Source organism: Bufo bufo, chromosome 2, assembly GCF_905171765.1.
Source record: "Bufo bufo chromosome 2, aBufBuf1.1, whole genome shotgun sequence".
Lineage (NCBI taxonomy): Eukaryota > Metazoa > Chordata > Amphibia > Anura > Bufonidae > Bufo > Bufo bufo.
In genome coordinates, this window is record NC_053390.1 from 78,195,830 (window position 1) to 78,215,571 (window position 19,742).

At 40.0% G+C, this 19,742-nt stretch overlaps 1 protein-coding gene across 1 annotated transcript; it reads right to left on the bottom strand.

Moving 5' to 3' along the window:
- Positions 1-215: 215 nt before the first annotated feature.
- On the bottom strand, positions 216-15,490 carry LOC120992327 (granzyme A-like). Its single transcript, XM_040421242.1, has 5 exons — positions 15,350-15,490; positions 9,760-9,898; positions 8,792-8,930; positions 3,367-3,639; positions 216-571 (listed from the first exon to the last, which is right to left on the bottom strand). The coding sequence occupies exons 1-5, from the start codon at positions 15,399-15,401 to the stop codon at positions 416-418; spliced, it is 759 nt and encodes a 252-aa protein (XP_040277176.1). The 5' UTR covers positions 15,402-15,490; the 3' UTR covers positions 216-415.
- Positions 15,491-19,742: the final 4,252 nt, after the last annotated feature.

Here is a 19,742-nt window from a genome sequence, read left to right on the forward strand (position 1 = left end):
ATCTTTTGGCACGTGTCCCATCCCATTATATACTATGGCAAAATTGTGAGCCTATCCAAACGGTCTTTGCTTCCCTTAGCAACCAATCACAGCACGGCTTTCATTTTTCAAGTGCAGTGTAAAAAACAAAAGCTGCGCTGTGATTTCATAAATCTCCAGAGTGCACACGGCCTAGCTAATATAATGGCGCAATATAGAGGACACAATTTACCTTTATAGAAAGGGCACATAACGACACGTACATTCAGTAAGCCATGTTTTGTGACATGGTTGCTGTACTTGCTTATGATCATTTATACACGAGGCCCAGTATACTGGTATTTATCAAAACTAACGCTATGGAAAAGTGGTGAAGCTGCCCATAGCCACCAATCAGATCCCAGCTTGTATGTATTTATATTGTGTATGTTTCCGATTAATCCCCGCCGGTTGTATCCCGAATCCATTTAAGATAGTTGTCTGTAAGTCGTGTGTAGACGCCGGGGAACCCTGGGGTGCCGCACTTTTTTGGTCCAAATGAGACAAGGCCGACATATTTTTTATCACAGATCAAAGGACCGCCGGAGTCACCCTGAAACAGATCACAGAACACAGTTATTTCATGTCCACAGTTGACGTTTCTGAGCCTTCTACAGGTCTCCAAACAGTCTTCAAGAATTCTGCTTACAGTCAGTGAATGGAAACATTCTATTTCAAGGTTCTCAGACTCCCACTAATTTTAAGAATGAAGGTATAAATAGTTTTTTTATCCTAAGCCATTTTTGTCATCATTTTCTGGAATTTACTTGTGGCATGGTGTTTTTCCAGAAACAGTGTGGTGACTACTTTACTATTAACCACTCCCCATCTGGGCCATTTGCCCCCTTCCTGACCAGGCCTAATTTTGCAAAACGGACATATCTCACTTTATGTGGTAATAACTTTGGAACGCCCTTACTTATCCAAGTCATTCAGAGATTGTTTTCTCGTGACACATTGTACTTCATGATAGTCATAAATTTGAGTCAATATATTTCACCTTTATTTATGAAAAAATCCCAAATTTACCCAAAATTTTTAGAAATTTGCAATTTTCTAAATTTCAATTTCTCTGCTTTTAAAACAGAAAGTGATACCTCATAAAATATTTATTACTTAACATTCCCCATATGTCTACTTCATGTTGGCATCATTTTGGAAAAGTCATTTTATTTTTTTAGGACGTTAGAAGGCTTAGAAGTTTAGAAGCAATTCTTCAAATTTATAAAGTGCCAAAACCCACTTTTTAAGGACCAGTTCAGGTCTGAAGTCACTTTGTGGGGCTTACATAGTGGATACCCCCATAAATGACCCCATTGTAGAAACTACACCCCTCAAGTTACTTAAAACCGATTTTACAAACTTTGTTAACCCTTTAGGCGTTCCACAATAATTAAAGGAAAATGGAGATCAAATTTTTTAATTTCACTTTTTTGGCAGATTTTCCATTTTAATCCAATTTTTTCTTTAACACATCGATGGTTAACAGCCAAACAAAACTCAATATTTATTACCCAGATTCTGCGGTTTACAGAAACACCCCACATGTGGTCATAAACTGCTGTATGGACACACGGCAGGGCACAGAAGAAAAGGAACTCCACATGGTTTTTAGATGCCATGTCCCATTTGAAGCCCCCCTGATGCACCCTTACAGTAAAAACTCCCAAGAAGTTATCCCATTTTGGAAACTAGGGGATAAGGTGACAGTTTTATTGGTACTATTTTTGGGTGCATATGATTTTTTGATCATTCATTATAACACTTTATGGGGCAAGGTGACCAAAAAATTGGTTGTTTTAGCACAGTTTTTATTTATTTATTTTTACAGCGTTCACCTGAGGGGTTTGTTCAAGTGACATTTTTATAGAGAAGATTGTTACGGATGTGGCGATACCTAATATGTATACTTTTTCTTATTTATTTAAGTTTTACACAATAATAGCATTTTGGAAACAAAAAAATTATGTTTTAATGTGTCCATGTTCTGAGAGCTATAGTTTTTTTATTTTTTGAGAGATTTTCTTATGTAGGGGCTCATTTTTTGCGGGATGAGGTGACGGTTTTATTGGTACCATTTTGTGGGACATACGCCTTTTTGATCACTTGGTGTTGCACTTTTTGTGATGTAAGGTGACAAAAATTGCTTTTTTTGACAGTTATTTTTTATTTATTTTTATGGTGTTTATCGGACTGGGTCGATTATGTGATATATTTATAGAGCCGACCGTCAATGACGCGGCAATACCAAATATGTTTATTTTATTTTATTTTTTCTATTTTTTTTTATTCCTTACTTGGGGAATTTTCTTTTTTTTACATGTGAAACCTTTTTTTTTATTTTATTTTATTTTACACTTTTCATACAAGACCTCTGGGGGACATTTACTTCACTTTTTCTTTTTTTTTTTCCACTGTTGATTTCTCCTGTAACTGGGGCTGACATAGTAGCTCCAGTTACAGGAGAAATACACCCCCCAGAGAGGCTGTACAGCGCAATACAGCGCTGTACAGCCTCAGTGCAGGGCTGATCGAGGTCTGTGAAAGACCTCACACAGCTCCTGCACTCTCCGGTCCCGGCGGTCACATGACCGCCGGGCCGGAACAGGAAACACTGTGTATGCAGCGATGCAGAAGGCAGGGACACCTGGGCACTGTCCCTACCTTCTCTCTGGGTTGCCCTGCTGTCACGGACAGCAGGCAACCCGATTAACGTGCAGCTACAGTTTCTGAATGGACGTTCTGGAACGTCCATTCAGAAATAGAGAACCACCTCCTGGACGTTTATAGTCAACGTGCGGACGGTAGGTGGTTAAAGGCTATGTACACCTTTGGGGGGAATGTTTAAATTATTGTAATTGTACTCATTTTTAACTAAAAATCATTTGTTCAATTCGTCTTTATTAAAAATATTGAACCCCTGGCTTTGTGCAGCCTTGAGTTTCTAGATTTTTAGGCCAAAATTAGTAAAATGCAATCATATATAAAAATTGCCCCTGAAGGTATACATAGCCTTTAAGGCTCTCATACACTGTACTCAATTGTCAGCTGAACCCACAGAGAACGGTGGGTTTGGCTGACACTCTAATGTGTAAGGGGAGACCCGGCAGGATCGAGCAAAATAAATATTTTCACCCTGTCCTTTTGTTATTCCACTGTCCCCACAGAATATACATAAACATTCGGCCAAGCTGAACGTGTATGTGTATGTGTATATGTATGTGTATGGGGGAGCTAGGAGGGAATTGGAACAGGCAAGTGAAAGGGTCATATAAAATGATCAAAACTGTAAAGTAACAAGAGACATTTAGAAGGTGGGGGTTAATACTATATAGTACTACTACTTACAGTACATGAATCATCGTTACGGTTTTTAAGAGGTCCTGCGCACATCATACTGCTGAATATGAGTTGCTGAATCTTCGAGTATGCTTTCTTACACGTCTCATTGTCAACAATTTCCAGATTCGCTTCTCGAAGGACATTTGATTGTGTATTTTTCCTAGAATCAGTTAGTCCCCACCCAGCCACGCTACATATTTTCTTTGCTGCGATTTTTTCCTCTCTTTTTGGAATTGCGATAACAGCAACATTCTTGTTCAGCTTTGCAGGTTTCTCCAACTGTAACAGAATAGATATACACCAATCAACCATAACATTAAAACCTAATATTGGGTACAACCAATAAACTTGAACAGAGGATGTTAGTGATAGTGGCTCTGGCTGTCACAATCAATCACGTCAGCTACCTCACATCTTTGCGTCCTAGGGCTGAGCAGTGAAAGGAGGGGGCACCCTTTCTTCCCTCGGGACACATCCTGATTCTGGGGCCCCTATCCACATGATATGCTCCCTTAGGTAAATGCTGTAAAAAATGTAAACTATTAACTGTGCCAAAACAGCCATTTTTTGTCACCTTGCCTCACAAAAAGTGGAATACCAAGTGATCAAAAAGTTGTATGTACCCCAAAATGGTACCAATCAAACCGCCACCCCACAAAAAATGAGATCCTACCTAAGACAATCACCAGAAGAGTAAAAAAAATGACTCTCATAACATGGCAACACTAAAACAAGATTTTATTCTGTTCAAAATTGCTTTTACCGTGTAAAACTTACCAAAAATAAAAATAATAGACACATTAGGTATCGCCGGATCCGTAGTAACCTGCTCTATAAAAATATTACATGATATACCCCCTCAGGTGAGTGCTGTAAAAAAATAAAACCTGTGCCAAAACAGCCATTTTTTGTCATCTTGACTGAAAATTTGCTCTCAGAACATGGCAACACAAAAACAAGATTTTATTCTGTTCAAAAATGCTTTTACCGTGTAAAAGACACATTAGGTATCGCCGTGTCCGTAACAACCTGCTCTATAAAAATATCACATGATATGCTCTGCCAGGTGAATGTTGTAAAAATAAAATGAATAAAAACTATGCCAGAACAGTCATTTTTTGTCACCTCGCCTTACAAAATGCATAATATTGAATGATGATAATGTTATATATACACCCCAAAATGGTACCAATGAAAAAGTCACCTATAACTCAAAAAATAAAAACCAATGCCGCCCGTAAACCAATCCATCAAAATCTACGCTGCAAAAGCCATATGGCACACCTTCCTTTTTGAGTCCTGCCATATGCCCCCACAGCAGTTTAAAACCACATATGGGGTGTTGCCGTATTCAGGAGAAAATGGGTAACAAATTATGGGTTGCTTTTTTTCCTGTTACACCTTGTGAAAATTAAAAATTAAAAATTTGGGGTTAAAGCAACATTTTATTGGAAATAAAACTTTGAAATGAAACTTTTAATTTTCACAGCGAAGTGTTTCCAAATTCCGTAAAACGCTTATGTGGTCAAAGTGCTCAGTACACCCCTTAATATATTCTTGGAGGGGTGTAGTTTCCAAAATTGGATCACTTTCCACTGTAGTGGTACGTCAGGGTCTCTTCAAATACAAAATGGTGCCCAAAAACTATTCTGACATGTGCTCCAACAGCAGTTTTCTACCACATATGGGGTATGTCTGTAAACTACAGAATCAGAGTAATGTATATTGAGGCTTATTTTGCTGTTAACCCTTGCTGCGTTTTAAGAAAAAAAATTATTAATATAATAAATCTACAAAAAAAAATTAAATCTTGAAATTTCACCAACATTTTCCTTTAATTCTTGTAGAACACCTCAAAGGTTCTAATGTCCTAAAAAAAAAATTGACATTTACAAAATGAGGCAAACATAAAGTAGACATATGGAAAATATAAAGTAATAACTATTTTGTGAGGTGGGACTATCTGCCATAAAAGCAGAGAAATTCATATATACAAAGTGTCACGAGAAAACAATCTCAGAATGGCTTCGATAAGAAAAAGCTTTCGAAAGTTATTACCACAAAAATTGACATGTGTCAGATTTGCAAAAATCGGCCTGGGATTTAAGGTATAAAGGGGCCTGGTACTAAAGGGGTTAAATAAGGGTGAATGTGTTCACATGAATATTTGTGTTGTTTCTTCTCTATTTGAGGAATGTTTAATAAGTCCATTTTGCCAATTTAGTGGAAGGTAGAAAGGAGCCCTCCTGGTCAAGGAGCTCGGTGGGAAGGATGTTTACTTTCTGAAGTGCAAAGTCAACTTTCCCGGACGTATACTCAGTTGGTGAAAAACTGTCTTTAAGTGTAGTCAGGGGGGAGGGGAACATGTAGCATAAATCCCTGATATGGTTGTCTTTCCATATTTTATATGTACGGCGGAAGTCCGGTCCCTAAACATGGCGCCCGCTCGCACGTGCAGCGGGTGCCATAGCAGCCGGGTTTCCGCCATAAGGCTGATCGCATACATTTTACCCTTCAGATCCCATGGTCAATTGTGACCACGGCATTTTTGCAGTCCGGCTCCGGTAACAGCGTTCCCCAGCTGAGATCTGGGAACCTGTTACATCTCTGAAATAGCCCAAAGCCTCAAGTAGGCTTCGGAGTCTATTTCAGGAATATACCAATACAGGCCACTAGGTGGCAGCATTGTATTGTTATATTGCAAATGAAGTGTTCAATGATGGCTATATAGCCATCAATGAACACAATGGTCAATCTAATGATTGGCAGTTATTGTCACCCAAGGTGACTTAAAAAAAGTAAAAAAAAAATAAAAAAAGTTTTTACAAATATAAAAAAATTTAAAAACATAAAAGTTCAAATTACCCACCTTTCCTTAAAATAAAAATAAAAATACTTAACCAATAAAAAATTTAACATCATGGGCATTGCCGTGTGCGAAAATGCCCATACAATTAAAATATAACAATATTACTGGCATACGGAAAATGTCGTAACGGGAAAAAAAATAAAAACAGCCAATTTGCCATTTTCTGTGACTTCAACTACCCAATAATTTTTTTAGAAAAATTGATCAAAAAGTTGCACACACTTTAAATTTGTATCACTGAAAAGAACAGATCGTCCCGCAAAAAATTGAGCCCTCCCACAGCCCCGTACACATAACTACAAAAAAGTTATAGGGGTCAGATTATGGTTATAAAATTTATTTTTTTTCCCTCAAAAGTAAAAAAAAAAAAAATGTATTATTAAAAAGCACGAAAAATTATACAAGTGTGGTATCGTTGTAACCGTACTGACCTGGTGAATAAAGATAACAGGTTAATTTTACTGCATAGTATACAGTGTAAAAAAAAAAAAAACTTGATCAGAATTGCGTTTTTTCCCAATTCTACCCCATTTGAAAAAAAAAATCCGCTTCCTACTACATGGTATGCAACCTTTAATGGTGCCATTAGAAAGTACAACTTGTACCGCAAAAAATAAGCCCTAAAAAGGCTATGTAAATGGAAAAATTAAAAAGTTAGGACTATGGGAAGGGGAGTGAAAAACGAAAAGGCAATAAAGGAAAATCTCAGGGTCCTGAAGGGGTTAAAAACAATAAAGCTTTTGAAAGAAATACAGTAAATTTTTTCTTTTTACCACCATGTTCTGGCCCTCATAACTTTTTTACATTTATGCCTACTGAGGTGTAAAAGGGTTGATTTATTGCATGGTAATCTGCATTTTTCATTGATGCCATTTTGGGGTGTGTATGACTAGTTGATAATATTTAATTCAATTTTTTAGCAGGTAAAGTGAATAAAAATGGCAAATCAGCCATTTTGATTTCTTGTTCCATTATACCATTCACCGTATAGAAAAAATATGTTTATTATTTAATAATTCAGGCATTTTGTGACTCGGTGATACTAATGATCTTTATTTTTATTTTATTGTTTATTTATTTGCTTTTCTAAAATGGGGAAAGGGAGTGATTATAATTTTTATATCTTTTGGTGTTTTTTAAATCTTTTTTTTTTACCTTTACTTCTAGTCCCCTTAGTGGACTTTGACATGTGATTTGCTGCTCACTTCTTCCTTAGACTGTAACGATTTACCATTGCAGTCTATAGGAGAATCAATAGGTTTCTCGCAAGCTCTCAAGCCTTCAAAAGACTCCCCGCTGCAATAGCAACTGAACAACTCCTTGAATCTCATCATGGGGAAGCCTTTTGGTCACAATTGACCATGGTATCTGAGGATTTAAAAGCTGCCAATCCTGGACTCCATCACTGAGTGTCTTCTGTGTAAACAGCAGGCATTCTGTGACTATGACGTCTGCTCAGCTCCTGAGCAGGCGTCATCTTACAAGACCCGACTGCTGTATATGTAGGACGGATGTTGGGAAAGGGTTACAAAAAGAGGTTGAAGTGATAGTTACACGGCTTTACTGAAGTCTGTTTGGGCAGTACCCCAGACCTGGGGGTATCTGAAAATGTTTTATTATGCATTGTTATGTTGTGTTTATGCTGTGTATTCCAGCAAAAGAGGTATGGTTGGCACTGGTTAGCAGGAACGGGGCTAATTACCCTGTTTCTCCCTTCTTGGTGGGAGTGGCTGGTCCTGCTTCCGGCAAAGAGGGGGATTTCAAGAGTAGAAATTGTGGAGGAAGCAAGCACTTGCTTGAGATCCTACTCCATTAGCCTGTTACTAATCTCCTGTGAGACCCTTACTCCTGGAAGATTGCCAGAGTCAAGATACAGCTTTCCCAAAAGTTACAGTGGATAAAGTGAGCAGAGTCACCAGCAAGATTCAACTTCACAGACCCTGCTGCCGATGAGGGAAAACAGGTCAGGCACCTATCATCTAAAATAACCACCAGACCATACTAACTTCAAGCCTGTATCACACAGTGGACACATATATACACAAGTGCCTGCATGTACCCGAAATTGCCACACAACCAGCCACCATACCTCCTAATCTGGTGCCATGAACTGCACTTTGTATTTAATACTGCTGGATGCGCAACAAGTTATATTTTGCAGAGAGACTTTAAGGCTCCGCGGCAACATGTGTCGCACCAATGTTGCGTGGCATTTATTGTAATGCTAGTCTATCGTCTTCCACTGCATTGATCCCCAGAGAGTAGTGGCCTGACAAAGTACACAGTGGCACAACACTTCATCAGGGCTACTACCACTCCCATCCTCTCCACCCTTGTAAAGTTCTGCCCTCTGTACGATTGCCTCTCCATGCTGCACATACAAGTTTTAAGTCCCTCTCAATCAGGCAGAAGAAATCATCATCAATAATCACCATGTAAGTTATATGTCATATAATGAATTATATGAAATAATACATTATCAAGATGTATGAAAGAGGGTGACTTTCATGATAGTGGAAAGTAGGGCCTTGGTTTATATCCTCTATTACATTTCATTCTTACCTGTAAAAGTTGAATGTCATTCAGTTTGAGACTCTTGTTATAACAGGGATGTATTATGCCTTTTTTAACTCTTATTTTCTGTTGCCCTCGAGTATCGTTCCGTTTGTGTGCGCCTAGTATAGCGAATGATTGATCATTACTGAAAATAAAATTCAAAATCAGCTCAGTCAAAATCAGCTCATGCAATTTTATGGCAAAATAAAGATCATTAATTGTGATGAGTGAAGTTATGAAAAAATTCGATTTAGGGTGCTTCGCCGAATTTCACAAAGAAATTTGATTTGTTACGAATTACTTCGCCACGAATCGCATTCATTTGTAAGTAGCGGGCGCAATGACGGAGAATGACGATCGTGCCACCTCCTGTCATTGCACCCCTCAGACAGGCCTCCATTTTAACATCAGATGCCGTGGGTTTAAAAAAAATACATATTCAGCGTATCCATTTGTGCACGGAAAGGCCGTCGCGGGCCTCTCTGATTGAAGAAACCACGCGTCATCATGCTGATCGGGCACAGTGACGTCATCACTGATTTGGCGCAGTGTATTCAATCAAGATTGCTGCAATGGCCTATCTGTGAGCGAATGGATGAGGTGAGTATGTATTTTTTTAATGCCATTTCAGGAAAAATATATTTGTTACCATGAAACGCGTGGAAATTCAGCTTCGCGGTGAATCAAATTTTTCTTGAAATTCAGGTTGAAGTCAGTTCGTTTGGCTTCAATTTGCTCAACACTAATCATCACAAAATATATGGCCTTTGTCAGAGGCTCTCTATTCTGGAGTATAGGAAGGCGGTCTCATCGAAGACCCACCCCTCTATTTCCGTAAAATGCCCTGATAGAGCATTTTACTGGAAGGTTATGTAAATGGCACTAGTCCAGGGTAGCGGTCCCTGTAAAGGACTGTATACTATCCAGCAGATAGAACATCATACAGTCAGCTCAATGTGGGTGCACATACTTACATATCACAATGAGCAGCAGTTACAATCCAGTTTGGTTTAATTAATGCCCCTCCACATAGTCCGTTACTATCTAGGAGAGCCATGTATGGTCTGGAGTGTGGAGCAGCCTCATTTCCTCCAATAATATCCATGCAGACACCTGTGGATAAGGACAGATATTGGACATCAGTATGGGGTGGCAAAATAAATACCACGTTGTGTCGAGAGCAGTAATGTGGAATGCTTCAGGCCATAACCAACGATTTATTAGGAACCCAGCACACGTTCAGGATTTATTCAGATTTTTTATGTAAAAGCTAAAACCAAAAATGGATTAAAAAAGAGAAGCAGAATCATAACATAAGTCAGAACATAACGTATTTTCTTTCATGTATCCAGACCTGGTTTGGGCTTCAAAACTGCACAACCCGAACATGACATGCTAAGGCCCCTTTCACACGGGCGAGAATTCCACGCGGGTGCAATGCATGAGGTGAACGCATTGCACCCGCACTGAATCCGGACCCATTCACTTCAATGGGGCTGTGCAGATGAGCTGTGATTTTCACGCATCACTCGTGCATTGCGTGAAAACCGCAGCATGCAACGCAGGCCCCATAGAAATGAATGGGGCTGCGTGAAAATCACATAGCATCCGCAAGCAAGTGCAAATGCAATGCGATTTTCACACATGGTTGCTAGGAGATGATGTTAGTAAATTGATTAACTCCTTAAGGACACAGCCTTATTTCACCTTAAGGACCAGGCCATTTTTTGCAAATCTGACCAGTGTCACTTTAAGTGGTGATAACTTTAAAACGCTTTGACTTATACAGGCCATTCTGAGATTGTTTTTTCGTCACATATTGTACTTCATGACACTGGTAAAATGGAGTAAAAAAAAAAATCATTTTTATTTATAAAAAAATACCAAATTTGCCAAAAATCTGGAAAAATTTGCAAATTTCCAAGTTTCAATTTCTCTACTTCTATAATACATAGTAATACCTACAAAAATAGTTATTACTTTACATTCCCCATATGTCTACTTCATGTTAGGATCATTTTGGGAATGACATTTTATTTTTGGGGGACGTTACAAGGCTTAGAAGTTTAGAAGTAAATCTTAAAATTTCTCAGAAATTTTCAAAAAACAACTTTTTAAGGACCAGTTCAGGTCTGAAGTCACTTTGTGAAGCTTACATAATAGAAACCACCAAAAAAATGACCCCATTCTAGAAACTACACCCCTCAAGGTATTCAAAACTGATTTTACAAACGCCGCTAACCCTTTAGGTGTTCCACAAGAAATAATGGAAAATAGAGATACAATTTAAAAATTTCACTTTTTTGGCAGATTTTCCATTTTAATATTTTTTTTCCAGTTACAAAGCAAGGGTTAACAGCCAAACAAAACTCAATATTTATGGCCCTGATTCTGTAGTTTACAGAAACACCCCATATGTGGTCGTAAACTGCTGTACGGGCACACGGTAGGGCGCAGAAGGAAAGGAATGCCATACGGTTTTTGGAAGGCAGATTTTGCTGGACTGTTTTTTTTTACACCATGTCCCATTTAAAGACCCCCTGATGCACCCCTAGAGTAGAAACTCCATAAAAGTGACCCCATTTTAGAAACTACGGGATAGGGTGAAAGTTTTTTTGGTACTAGTTTAGGGTACATATGATTTTTTTTATTTAATTGTTTTACGGTGTTTACCTGAGGGGTTAGGTCATGTGATATTTTTATAGAGCAGGTTATTACGGACGCAGCGATACCTAATATGTATACTTTTTTTTCATTTATGTAAGTTTTACACAATGATTTTATTTTTGAAACCAAAAAAATCATGTTTTAGTGTCTCCATAGTCTAAGGGCCAACTTTATTTTTCAACCTTTTTTTAACTTTATTTTTTGTCCCACTTTGGGACTTCATCTTTTGGGGGTCTAATCTCTTTTACAATGCATTCCACTACTTCTGTATTGGAATGCATTGGCTGTATCAGTAATACAGTTTGTATTACTCATATTACTCATACAGCTTCCGGCCTGTGAGATCCAGGGGGCTGGATCTCACAGGCTCGTCACCGGAAGGCAGCGCAGATGCCTCTGGAAGGCATCGCGCTGCCTTCCATGCCATCGGGTCCCCCCTACAGCCGCATGGGGACCCGATGGTACCGCCGCCCCGCCGCCCACCGCATAAGGTAAAACCGCTAACTGCAGGTCTGAATTGTCACGGGACCCCGCTCGCATTTAGCCAAGGTGCCTGCTTAATGATTTGAGCAGGCACCTTGTTCCGATCACCGCCCGCCGCGGTTATTCATGAATTCCTGCTCTCCCTGCCCACCTGCTGATGACTGACAGTCTTCTACCTAGTTTTCTCCCTTTCTGTCTAGGAAAGAACTGCCAATCATCAGCAGATGGACGGGGAGAGCAGGAGATTATGAATAACCATGACTCTTCTAAGGTAGATTTGACACTTTTCTAGGCCCGTGCTGCAATGATTATGATGCTGGTTCACAGCAACGACTTACTTTTAGCTCATGAGTGACACACTGCGGACATCAGCATTTCTGTCACTATTTTATGCTGCCCTCAGTAAGGTCAGCATAAAATTGATGACAGGTTCCCTTAAAAGTCAATGTACTGTATTATTTTCCATTATAACATGGTTATAAAGGAAAATAATAGCATTCTTAATACAGAACGCTTAGTAAAATGTTGCTTGAGAGGTTAAAAAATAATAATAATTAACTTACCTCATCCACTTGATCGCGCAGCCGGCATCGTCTTCTTTCTTCTTCTTTGAGGACCTGCAAAAGGACCTTTGATGACATTTGATGAATTAAGATAGAAGGATCTTCTATCTTCATTGAGCAGGACCTGCGCTGATGTCACCGCGCTCATCGCGTCATCAAAGGTCCTTTTGCAGGTCCTCAAAGAAGAACTAAGAAGACGATGCTGGCTGCGCGATCAAGTGGATGAGGTTAGTTAATTATTTATTTATTTTTTACCCCTCAAGCAACATTTTACTAAGCATTCTGAATTCAGAATGCTATTATTCTCCCTTATAACCATGTTATAAGGGAAAATAATAACATCTACACAACACCAAACCCAAACCTGAACTTCAGTGAAGAAGTTCGGGTCTGGGTACCACATTCAGTTTTTTATCATGTGCGTGCAAAACGCATTGCACCCGCGCGATAAAAACTGAACAACGCAATCGCAGTCAAAACTGACTGAAATTGTGTGCGCACTCACACGGGTTTCCCGCAATGCACCCGGGACGCATCTGGGGCAAATCCGGGACGCCCTTCTGAAAGAGGCCTAAGGCTGGGTTCACCCATGTTTTTTGTGGCATTTTTCAGTACTTTTGTGGGGTGTTTTCTGACCATTTTTTTCACCTGCAGTTTATGGTGCATTATTGCTGGAAAAAATATTAGAAAACAAATGTGCTGCCATTTTTTTGTGTCTCTGGCAGGATGTTGAAGCTCTGTTTTTTTTTCTTTTGTGAAAACGCAATTAACACATATGTTTAATGTGGGTGTAAACTATATTAAAACATAACCTTGATTAAATATACCAGGAATGGCCAACCTGTGGCTATCCAGCTGTTGTAAAACTACAATTCCCACCATGCCCTGCTGTAGGCTGATAGCTGTAGGCAGTCTGGGCATGCAGGGAGTTGTAGTTTTGCAACAGCTGGAGAGCTGCAGTTTGGCCATCCCTGAAATATACCAATAAAATGCGAACCATGCTGTAAATGTAAGGACTAGCCTCAATGGTGCCAGACCCCTCTGATAATTAGAATACCATACACCCAAAAACGAACAAGAGAGTATTTGGCGTCACCCACCAACGGCGGATAAGTATTTTAATAAATAAAACCCATGCTATCTACTACGTCTTGTATTCTGGTAAGGTGTCTCAGTGGTCTTGAGCAGATCTGTACAGGGTTAAAACATGCAGGTTAGTGAGCAATATCTAACCCTATTATGCATCTGACCCTTATGCTACAAGCCCTACAGTGATCCTAGCCAATAATCCCAACATGTCATGTTTCACTTGTGGCTCATCAGGGAATCTAAACAGGCAAGTAGAACCATAAAAACTACCTCTAAAAAATACTGCTGTGAAATTGTCATAGAAATGTTGCAGTTTTGCCACAGATTTCATCCTCATTGCAAAAGGTGAAATCTCCGGCAGATGTCCGAAACATAAACAGATTTAAAATCTGCACAACATGTCAAGCTACGAGCAACAATTTTTGTGGAATATTTCCGCATGGTGTGGATGAGCTTTTTGAAAATGTAATTCACTTCGTTGCTACTGTAAATGCTGTGTATTTTCCACTGACCTTCATGACATCTTCAGTGTCAGCTGTAGAGACGGCTAATCTTGGGGAGCGCAAGGGCTCCCGTCCCTGATGACTGCCACTCATTTAAACTACTCCACATTTGGGAAAAGAATGGGAGTTATAGACACCAGCAGGTATTTATAGTCATGGGTTTCCATAACTCCGACTCAATGCGAAAAACCTACATGTTTTTAATATTGATAATTGTCCCAGCTGCCAAAACCCTGAGGTCCAAATTTTATATGTCCATTGGATGTTCACCTGCAAGCTATGGACAGAGGTGGACTGGTCCACATGAATAGCAATACATTCTCTGAGACCTGTGGTCCCTGTCTTTTATATACCTGCCTTCACCAACTTAGATCACTGTTTCTTACCTTCAGTCCATCAATAATCACTACAAACAACCAGAGGTACTGCATTATCATTTACACTGTCCCTGCCCGGGACCACCAGAGATGTACTCATTAACCCATTCTCTGCTCTACCCCTCCAGGAATGTAACCATCAACCCCATTACTTCCCTAGTCCACCAGAGATATCATTAATCCCTTCACTACCCTAGACGACTACACTACATTTTGACCTCTCCACCATGAGCAACACTGTATGAAAAAACCCTCTTTTTAAATAATTTTTGCCCCTTCACAGATCATTGTATATGGACACAGTGAGGCAGATTTACTAAACATGTCTAAAAGTAAGACACTGTAAACTTACATAGTCTTTAACTGGGCCAGATTTATCACAGTGGCTGTAGCTGGGTGATAAATCTGGCACACTCATAGACTGTCTTGTCTAACTTTACACTATTTATGGGCTTAGTGTACGCCAAAAATGCATCAAATTTTGGTACACGGTGGCACATGTACTCATCCAATAAGGGGCATAGCTTAGTGCAAAGGAGGCACTCCTTTGCACTAAGCTATGCCCCTTATTGGATGAGTTACAAAAGATGTCTAAAAGAGTCAACATTTAATAAATGTGCAAAGCATGTACTATAATTTGGCACAAGTTGTAACTGAATTCTTAAACATTTAGATTAGTCGCACACATGATTAATGCTCCCTGAGATCTCACCTTGACGAGCCAATTCCAAGACCTAAATGTGCTGTAGATTTTAAAGGTTCAGCACTGTAGATGCTGAATCAAATAAGTTATGTGTGCGAGAGTGTGTGTATATATATATATATATTTATAGTATAGAATATAAAATAATCCCGTAGACTTTCAGTATAATATTTACTTACGTCCATTGATGTGAAGCAAGGATAATACGAATATCATTAGAAGACGCTCCATTTTGAGTGGTTGCCTTGAAGGTAAAGCTGGTTTCGCTGTCTTTCACATACATATATACATACATATATATATATACAATGAGCTTGTCATGTGGTTTGACTTCTGTGAAATATCAGCGTCTTGTGGTTTGTGAGTCAAAAAGGTATTACTAATGTGGCCTTCAAGGGAAAAAAAAACAATCTTGACGTGAGGATTTAAAGATTCGGTTTCTATCTGTAGTCCCACAAATGAACTATAGGTACTTTATTTTTGGTAAGATTCGTCAGATAGAAATTGAACTATTATAATCCAATAAGGTGGAAATGTAAACCACAAGTTTTATTAATATGGTATGCCCTGGCATAACTGTGGAGCTCCCAATGTAAGTAAAGACTGGGTCTAAAAAATGTGGACCTTTGGACTGCATGCAAGTGGCTGGCCTCTTAGGCTGAGTTCACACGGGCGAGATTTCCGCGCGGGTGCAATGCGGGAGGTGAATGCATTGCACCCGCACTGAATCCGGACCTATTCATTACTATGGGGCTGTGCACATGAGCGGAGATTTTCACGCATCACTTATGCGTTGCGTTAAAATCGCAGCATGCTCTATATTGTGCGTTTATCACACAACGCAGGCCACATAGAAGTGAATGGGGCTGAGTGAAAATCGCAAGCATCCGCAAGCAAGTGCGGATGCAGTGCGATTTTCACGCACGGTTGCTAGGAGACGATCGGGATGGAGACCCGATCATTATTATTTTCCCTTATAACATGGTTATAAGGGAAAATAATAGCATTCTTAATACAGAATGCATAGTACAATAGTGCTGGAGGGGTTAAAAAAATAATAATAATAATTTAACTCACCTTAATCCACTTGCTCGCGCAGCCGGCATCTCTTCTGTCTTCTTCTTTGCTGTGTACAGGAAAAGGACCTGTGATAAAGTCACTCCGGTCATCACATGGTCCATCACATGATCCATCACCATGGTAAAAGATCATGTGATGGACCATGTGATGACCGGAGTGACATCACCACAGTTCCTTTTGCTGTACACAGCAAAGAAGAAGACAGAAGAGATGCCGGCTGCGCGAGCAAGTGGATTAAGGTGAGTTAAATTATTATTATTATTTTTTTAACACCTCCAGCGCTATTGTACTATGCATTCTGTATAACCATGTTATAAGGGAAAATAATACAATCTACACAACCCCGATCCCAAACCCGAACTTCTGTGAAGAAGTTCGGGTTTGGGTACCAAACATGCCGATTTTTCTCACGCAAAATGCATTACAATGTTTTACACTCGCGCGGAAAAATCGCACATGTTCCCGCAACGCACCCGCACCTTTTCCCGCAACACGCGTGTGAACCCAGCCTTACATTGCTCTGCCATTTGTATACATGAAATTCTAGACCAGGGATGCCCAACCTCTGGCCCCCCGGCTGCTGTAAAATTACAACTCCCACCATGCCCTGCTGTAGGCTGATAGTTGTAGGTTGTGATCTGACTGCTAGAACTTCCCCCCTGTTACTGCTTGGGTCGGTCGGCAGGCTCAGTGAAGGATGTGAAGAGACGTCAGCGGCGCCGTGGCGGCAGGGCGGAGCTTGATGGACACGTCCCCTACGTGACTCATCCGCACAGGTTAGAACACGATGACCACACGATGAAGCGGTCACCAGAAGAAATTAAACAGAATTTGGTGAGCTGCTGCCAGGGGAAAAAAGGGGGTGCTGGGGCTCTAAGCTTTGGGGGGGTGACACCATTTTCTACCGCACTAGGTGACACCAGCCCTAGCAACGCCACTGTGTTCCTGGCATTCTGGGAGTTGTAGTTTTGCAATAGTTGGAGGGCCACAGGTTTGGCAAAAATAGAAAAATAAGAATCCATGGCACTCACCTTTCTCAAGGCCTTTTGAGAAAGCAACAAAGGGTGTGAAAGCTGTAGCTATTTTACCCCATTTTACCATGCACTGGTAAAATAAACTGGTGAGTGCCATGGATTCTTCAGTTTTTTTTTATGGTTTCCACTGCTCTATTTTGCTGCCACTGAGCACCACCTGTTATTTACCCGATAAGCCTTATTACTCCATTAATTGACTGCTGAGTGGTGCCGACTTTATATTTTTTGTGCATTTGCAAAACGACAACTCCCAGCAGTTGTAGTTTTGTTGCAGCCACAGAGCACGACTGCTCTAGACCCTGACTTATGGCAGATACCATAGCTATGGATTGATGGTGTGCAATAATTCACCAGGAGATGTCCTGCTGAGAAGAACCACATATCTCACTGGTACTTAAAATTGCAAAAAAAATACTTTGTACAAAATTTTAATTTATTGTTGCGTCCAACAGAACAACACTGCCAGTAAGCAAATTAATACAAGAAAAACAATAGCAAAAAACAATTTGGGCTATGAGTGAGGCAGAAAAATTGAATAAATACACTGTGTCAAAATAACCCAAGGGGCTTTCTAGGACTTCAGTACTGATGACCCATCATTAGGATAAGTAATCAATATCAGTAGAACTCCAAGATCCAGCACCCCCACCGTTCAGCTGCTAGAAAGGAAGCAGAGCGCTCCATACACTGTGTAGTGGCCATGCCGGGTTATTGCAGCTCAGCTCCCGTTCTCGTAAATGGAGAGCATGTACTTAAATGAATGCTAAAATAAATGTTTTAAAAAAGAGTTGATTCGATTTTAGGGTTCCTCCACATTATAATAAAGAGGACCCGGCACCAGTGAAGTCCATTTAAACACTAAAAGGTCATAGAAACTTATCAAAAGCTTTGATCGGTGGGGTTCTGAGTGCCGAGACCCCCAACAATAGCTAGATTGAGGAGAGAGAAGCACATGCATATCACGCTCTCTTTGCTCAATACAGGAGAGGAAGTGAGACGGACTTAACTTGAATGAGTAATAATCTTTACTCGTTCTACAGATCGGTGGGGGTATCAGCACTCAGGCCGCACCAATCAAAACTTTTATGTCTCTATGACATATAAAAAAAATTCTGAAAAACTTTGAGACCCTTTAATTTCTATTTAATTATCTCATGTCCCACCAGCATCAGTAGGAGACTGGTTAACCACTGACTCAACTGTTATGGGTGAGTATATGTGAAACTGGGAGATGTGACTGGGCCATAACTGTTATATGAATGGTAAGATCATTTCCCACTAGCATGTCATACAACCAACAACGTAACCCCCTGTGCTGCATTTACTGTCTAGCTGCCATAGCTGAGTCAATATGAATTTTGAAGCAGAAGCCACAAGAACAGTTTGTTTACCTATTGGAAAGATACCGTATCTTGTGTCATTGCCGAGGTTTGGTGGTCTTTACACCTGTGTATGCTGGAACAAATTATGAAGACCACTTGTCATCTGCTGCAGCCCCGTATGAGAAGTACCATGCCTCACCTATAGGAACACGTACTGATTTGATGGTTGAAATACTAACTTATTTTATTTTAAAAATGGACGTTACCCTAGAGCAGTAAAAATCTGCAATACTAGACATGGCCTGTGCGTGACGAGTTTGAATTGATGGAGCACACCATTTTATACAACATATCAGGGGTCATCTATTAAAACAGTTGTGATATAAATAGATGCTATATAGTCTAATAGGGCACTTCATATTAAAGGGGTTGTCCAACTTGTGCCACAATTTTTAATTGTAAATATGCAACAAGCCCCCAAGGAGCTGATGCAGTGGATGGTAATGGTAGTGACCCTGATGAAATGTAGTGTCACAGTGTCCTACCACAGGCCGTCTCTCCCAGGGGTTTGGTGCAGTAAATAAGTGGTGATGAAGGAACCAAACAGAGATTATAAAACAAAGAACGTCTTGCTGAGTGGAAAGACAAATAGCGGCACATCCAGCAGCAGTTCATAAAAAGTGCAGTTTCTCCTCCCAGATAATGGGGTATGGTGGCTAGCAATGTGGCAGAAGATGACACTCAGAAGTTTGCTAGCTAACAATGTCACTCCCTCTCCTAATTCCCTTCCTTACAGCTTTACTCTGGCACCTGTCGCTGTAAGTGTCCATGATATGATGAAGACTTCTACTATGGTAATCTTGAACTGAGGTGATGGTGTTTTAACGTGTTTCCCTCACCTTACAGTGGAGTATCTGTAAAGAATAAATCAAGGCAACTGGATATGCTGTAGATTTCTTGAAAACGTTTCACTCGTTCTTCCAACGAGTGTAACGTTTTCAAGAAATCTACAGTACGTCCAGTTGCCTTGATTTATTCTTTACAGATATACCATGACCTGGATAAATGAGAACCTTCACAGACTTACAGTGGAGTCTTTATTGCTTGATTGCTTGATTACTCTGCTGATACAAATA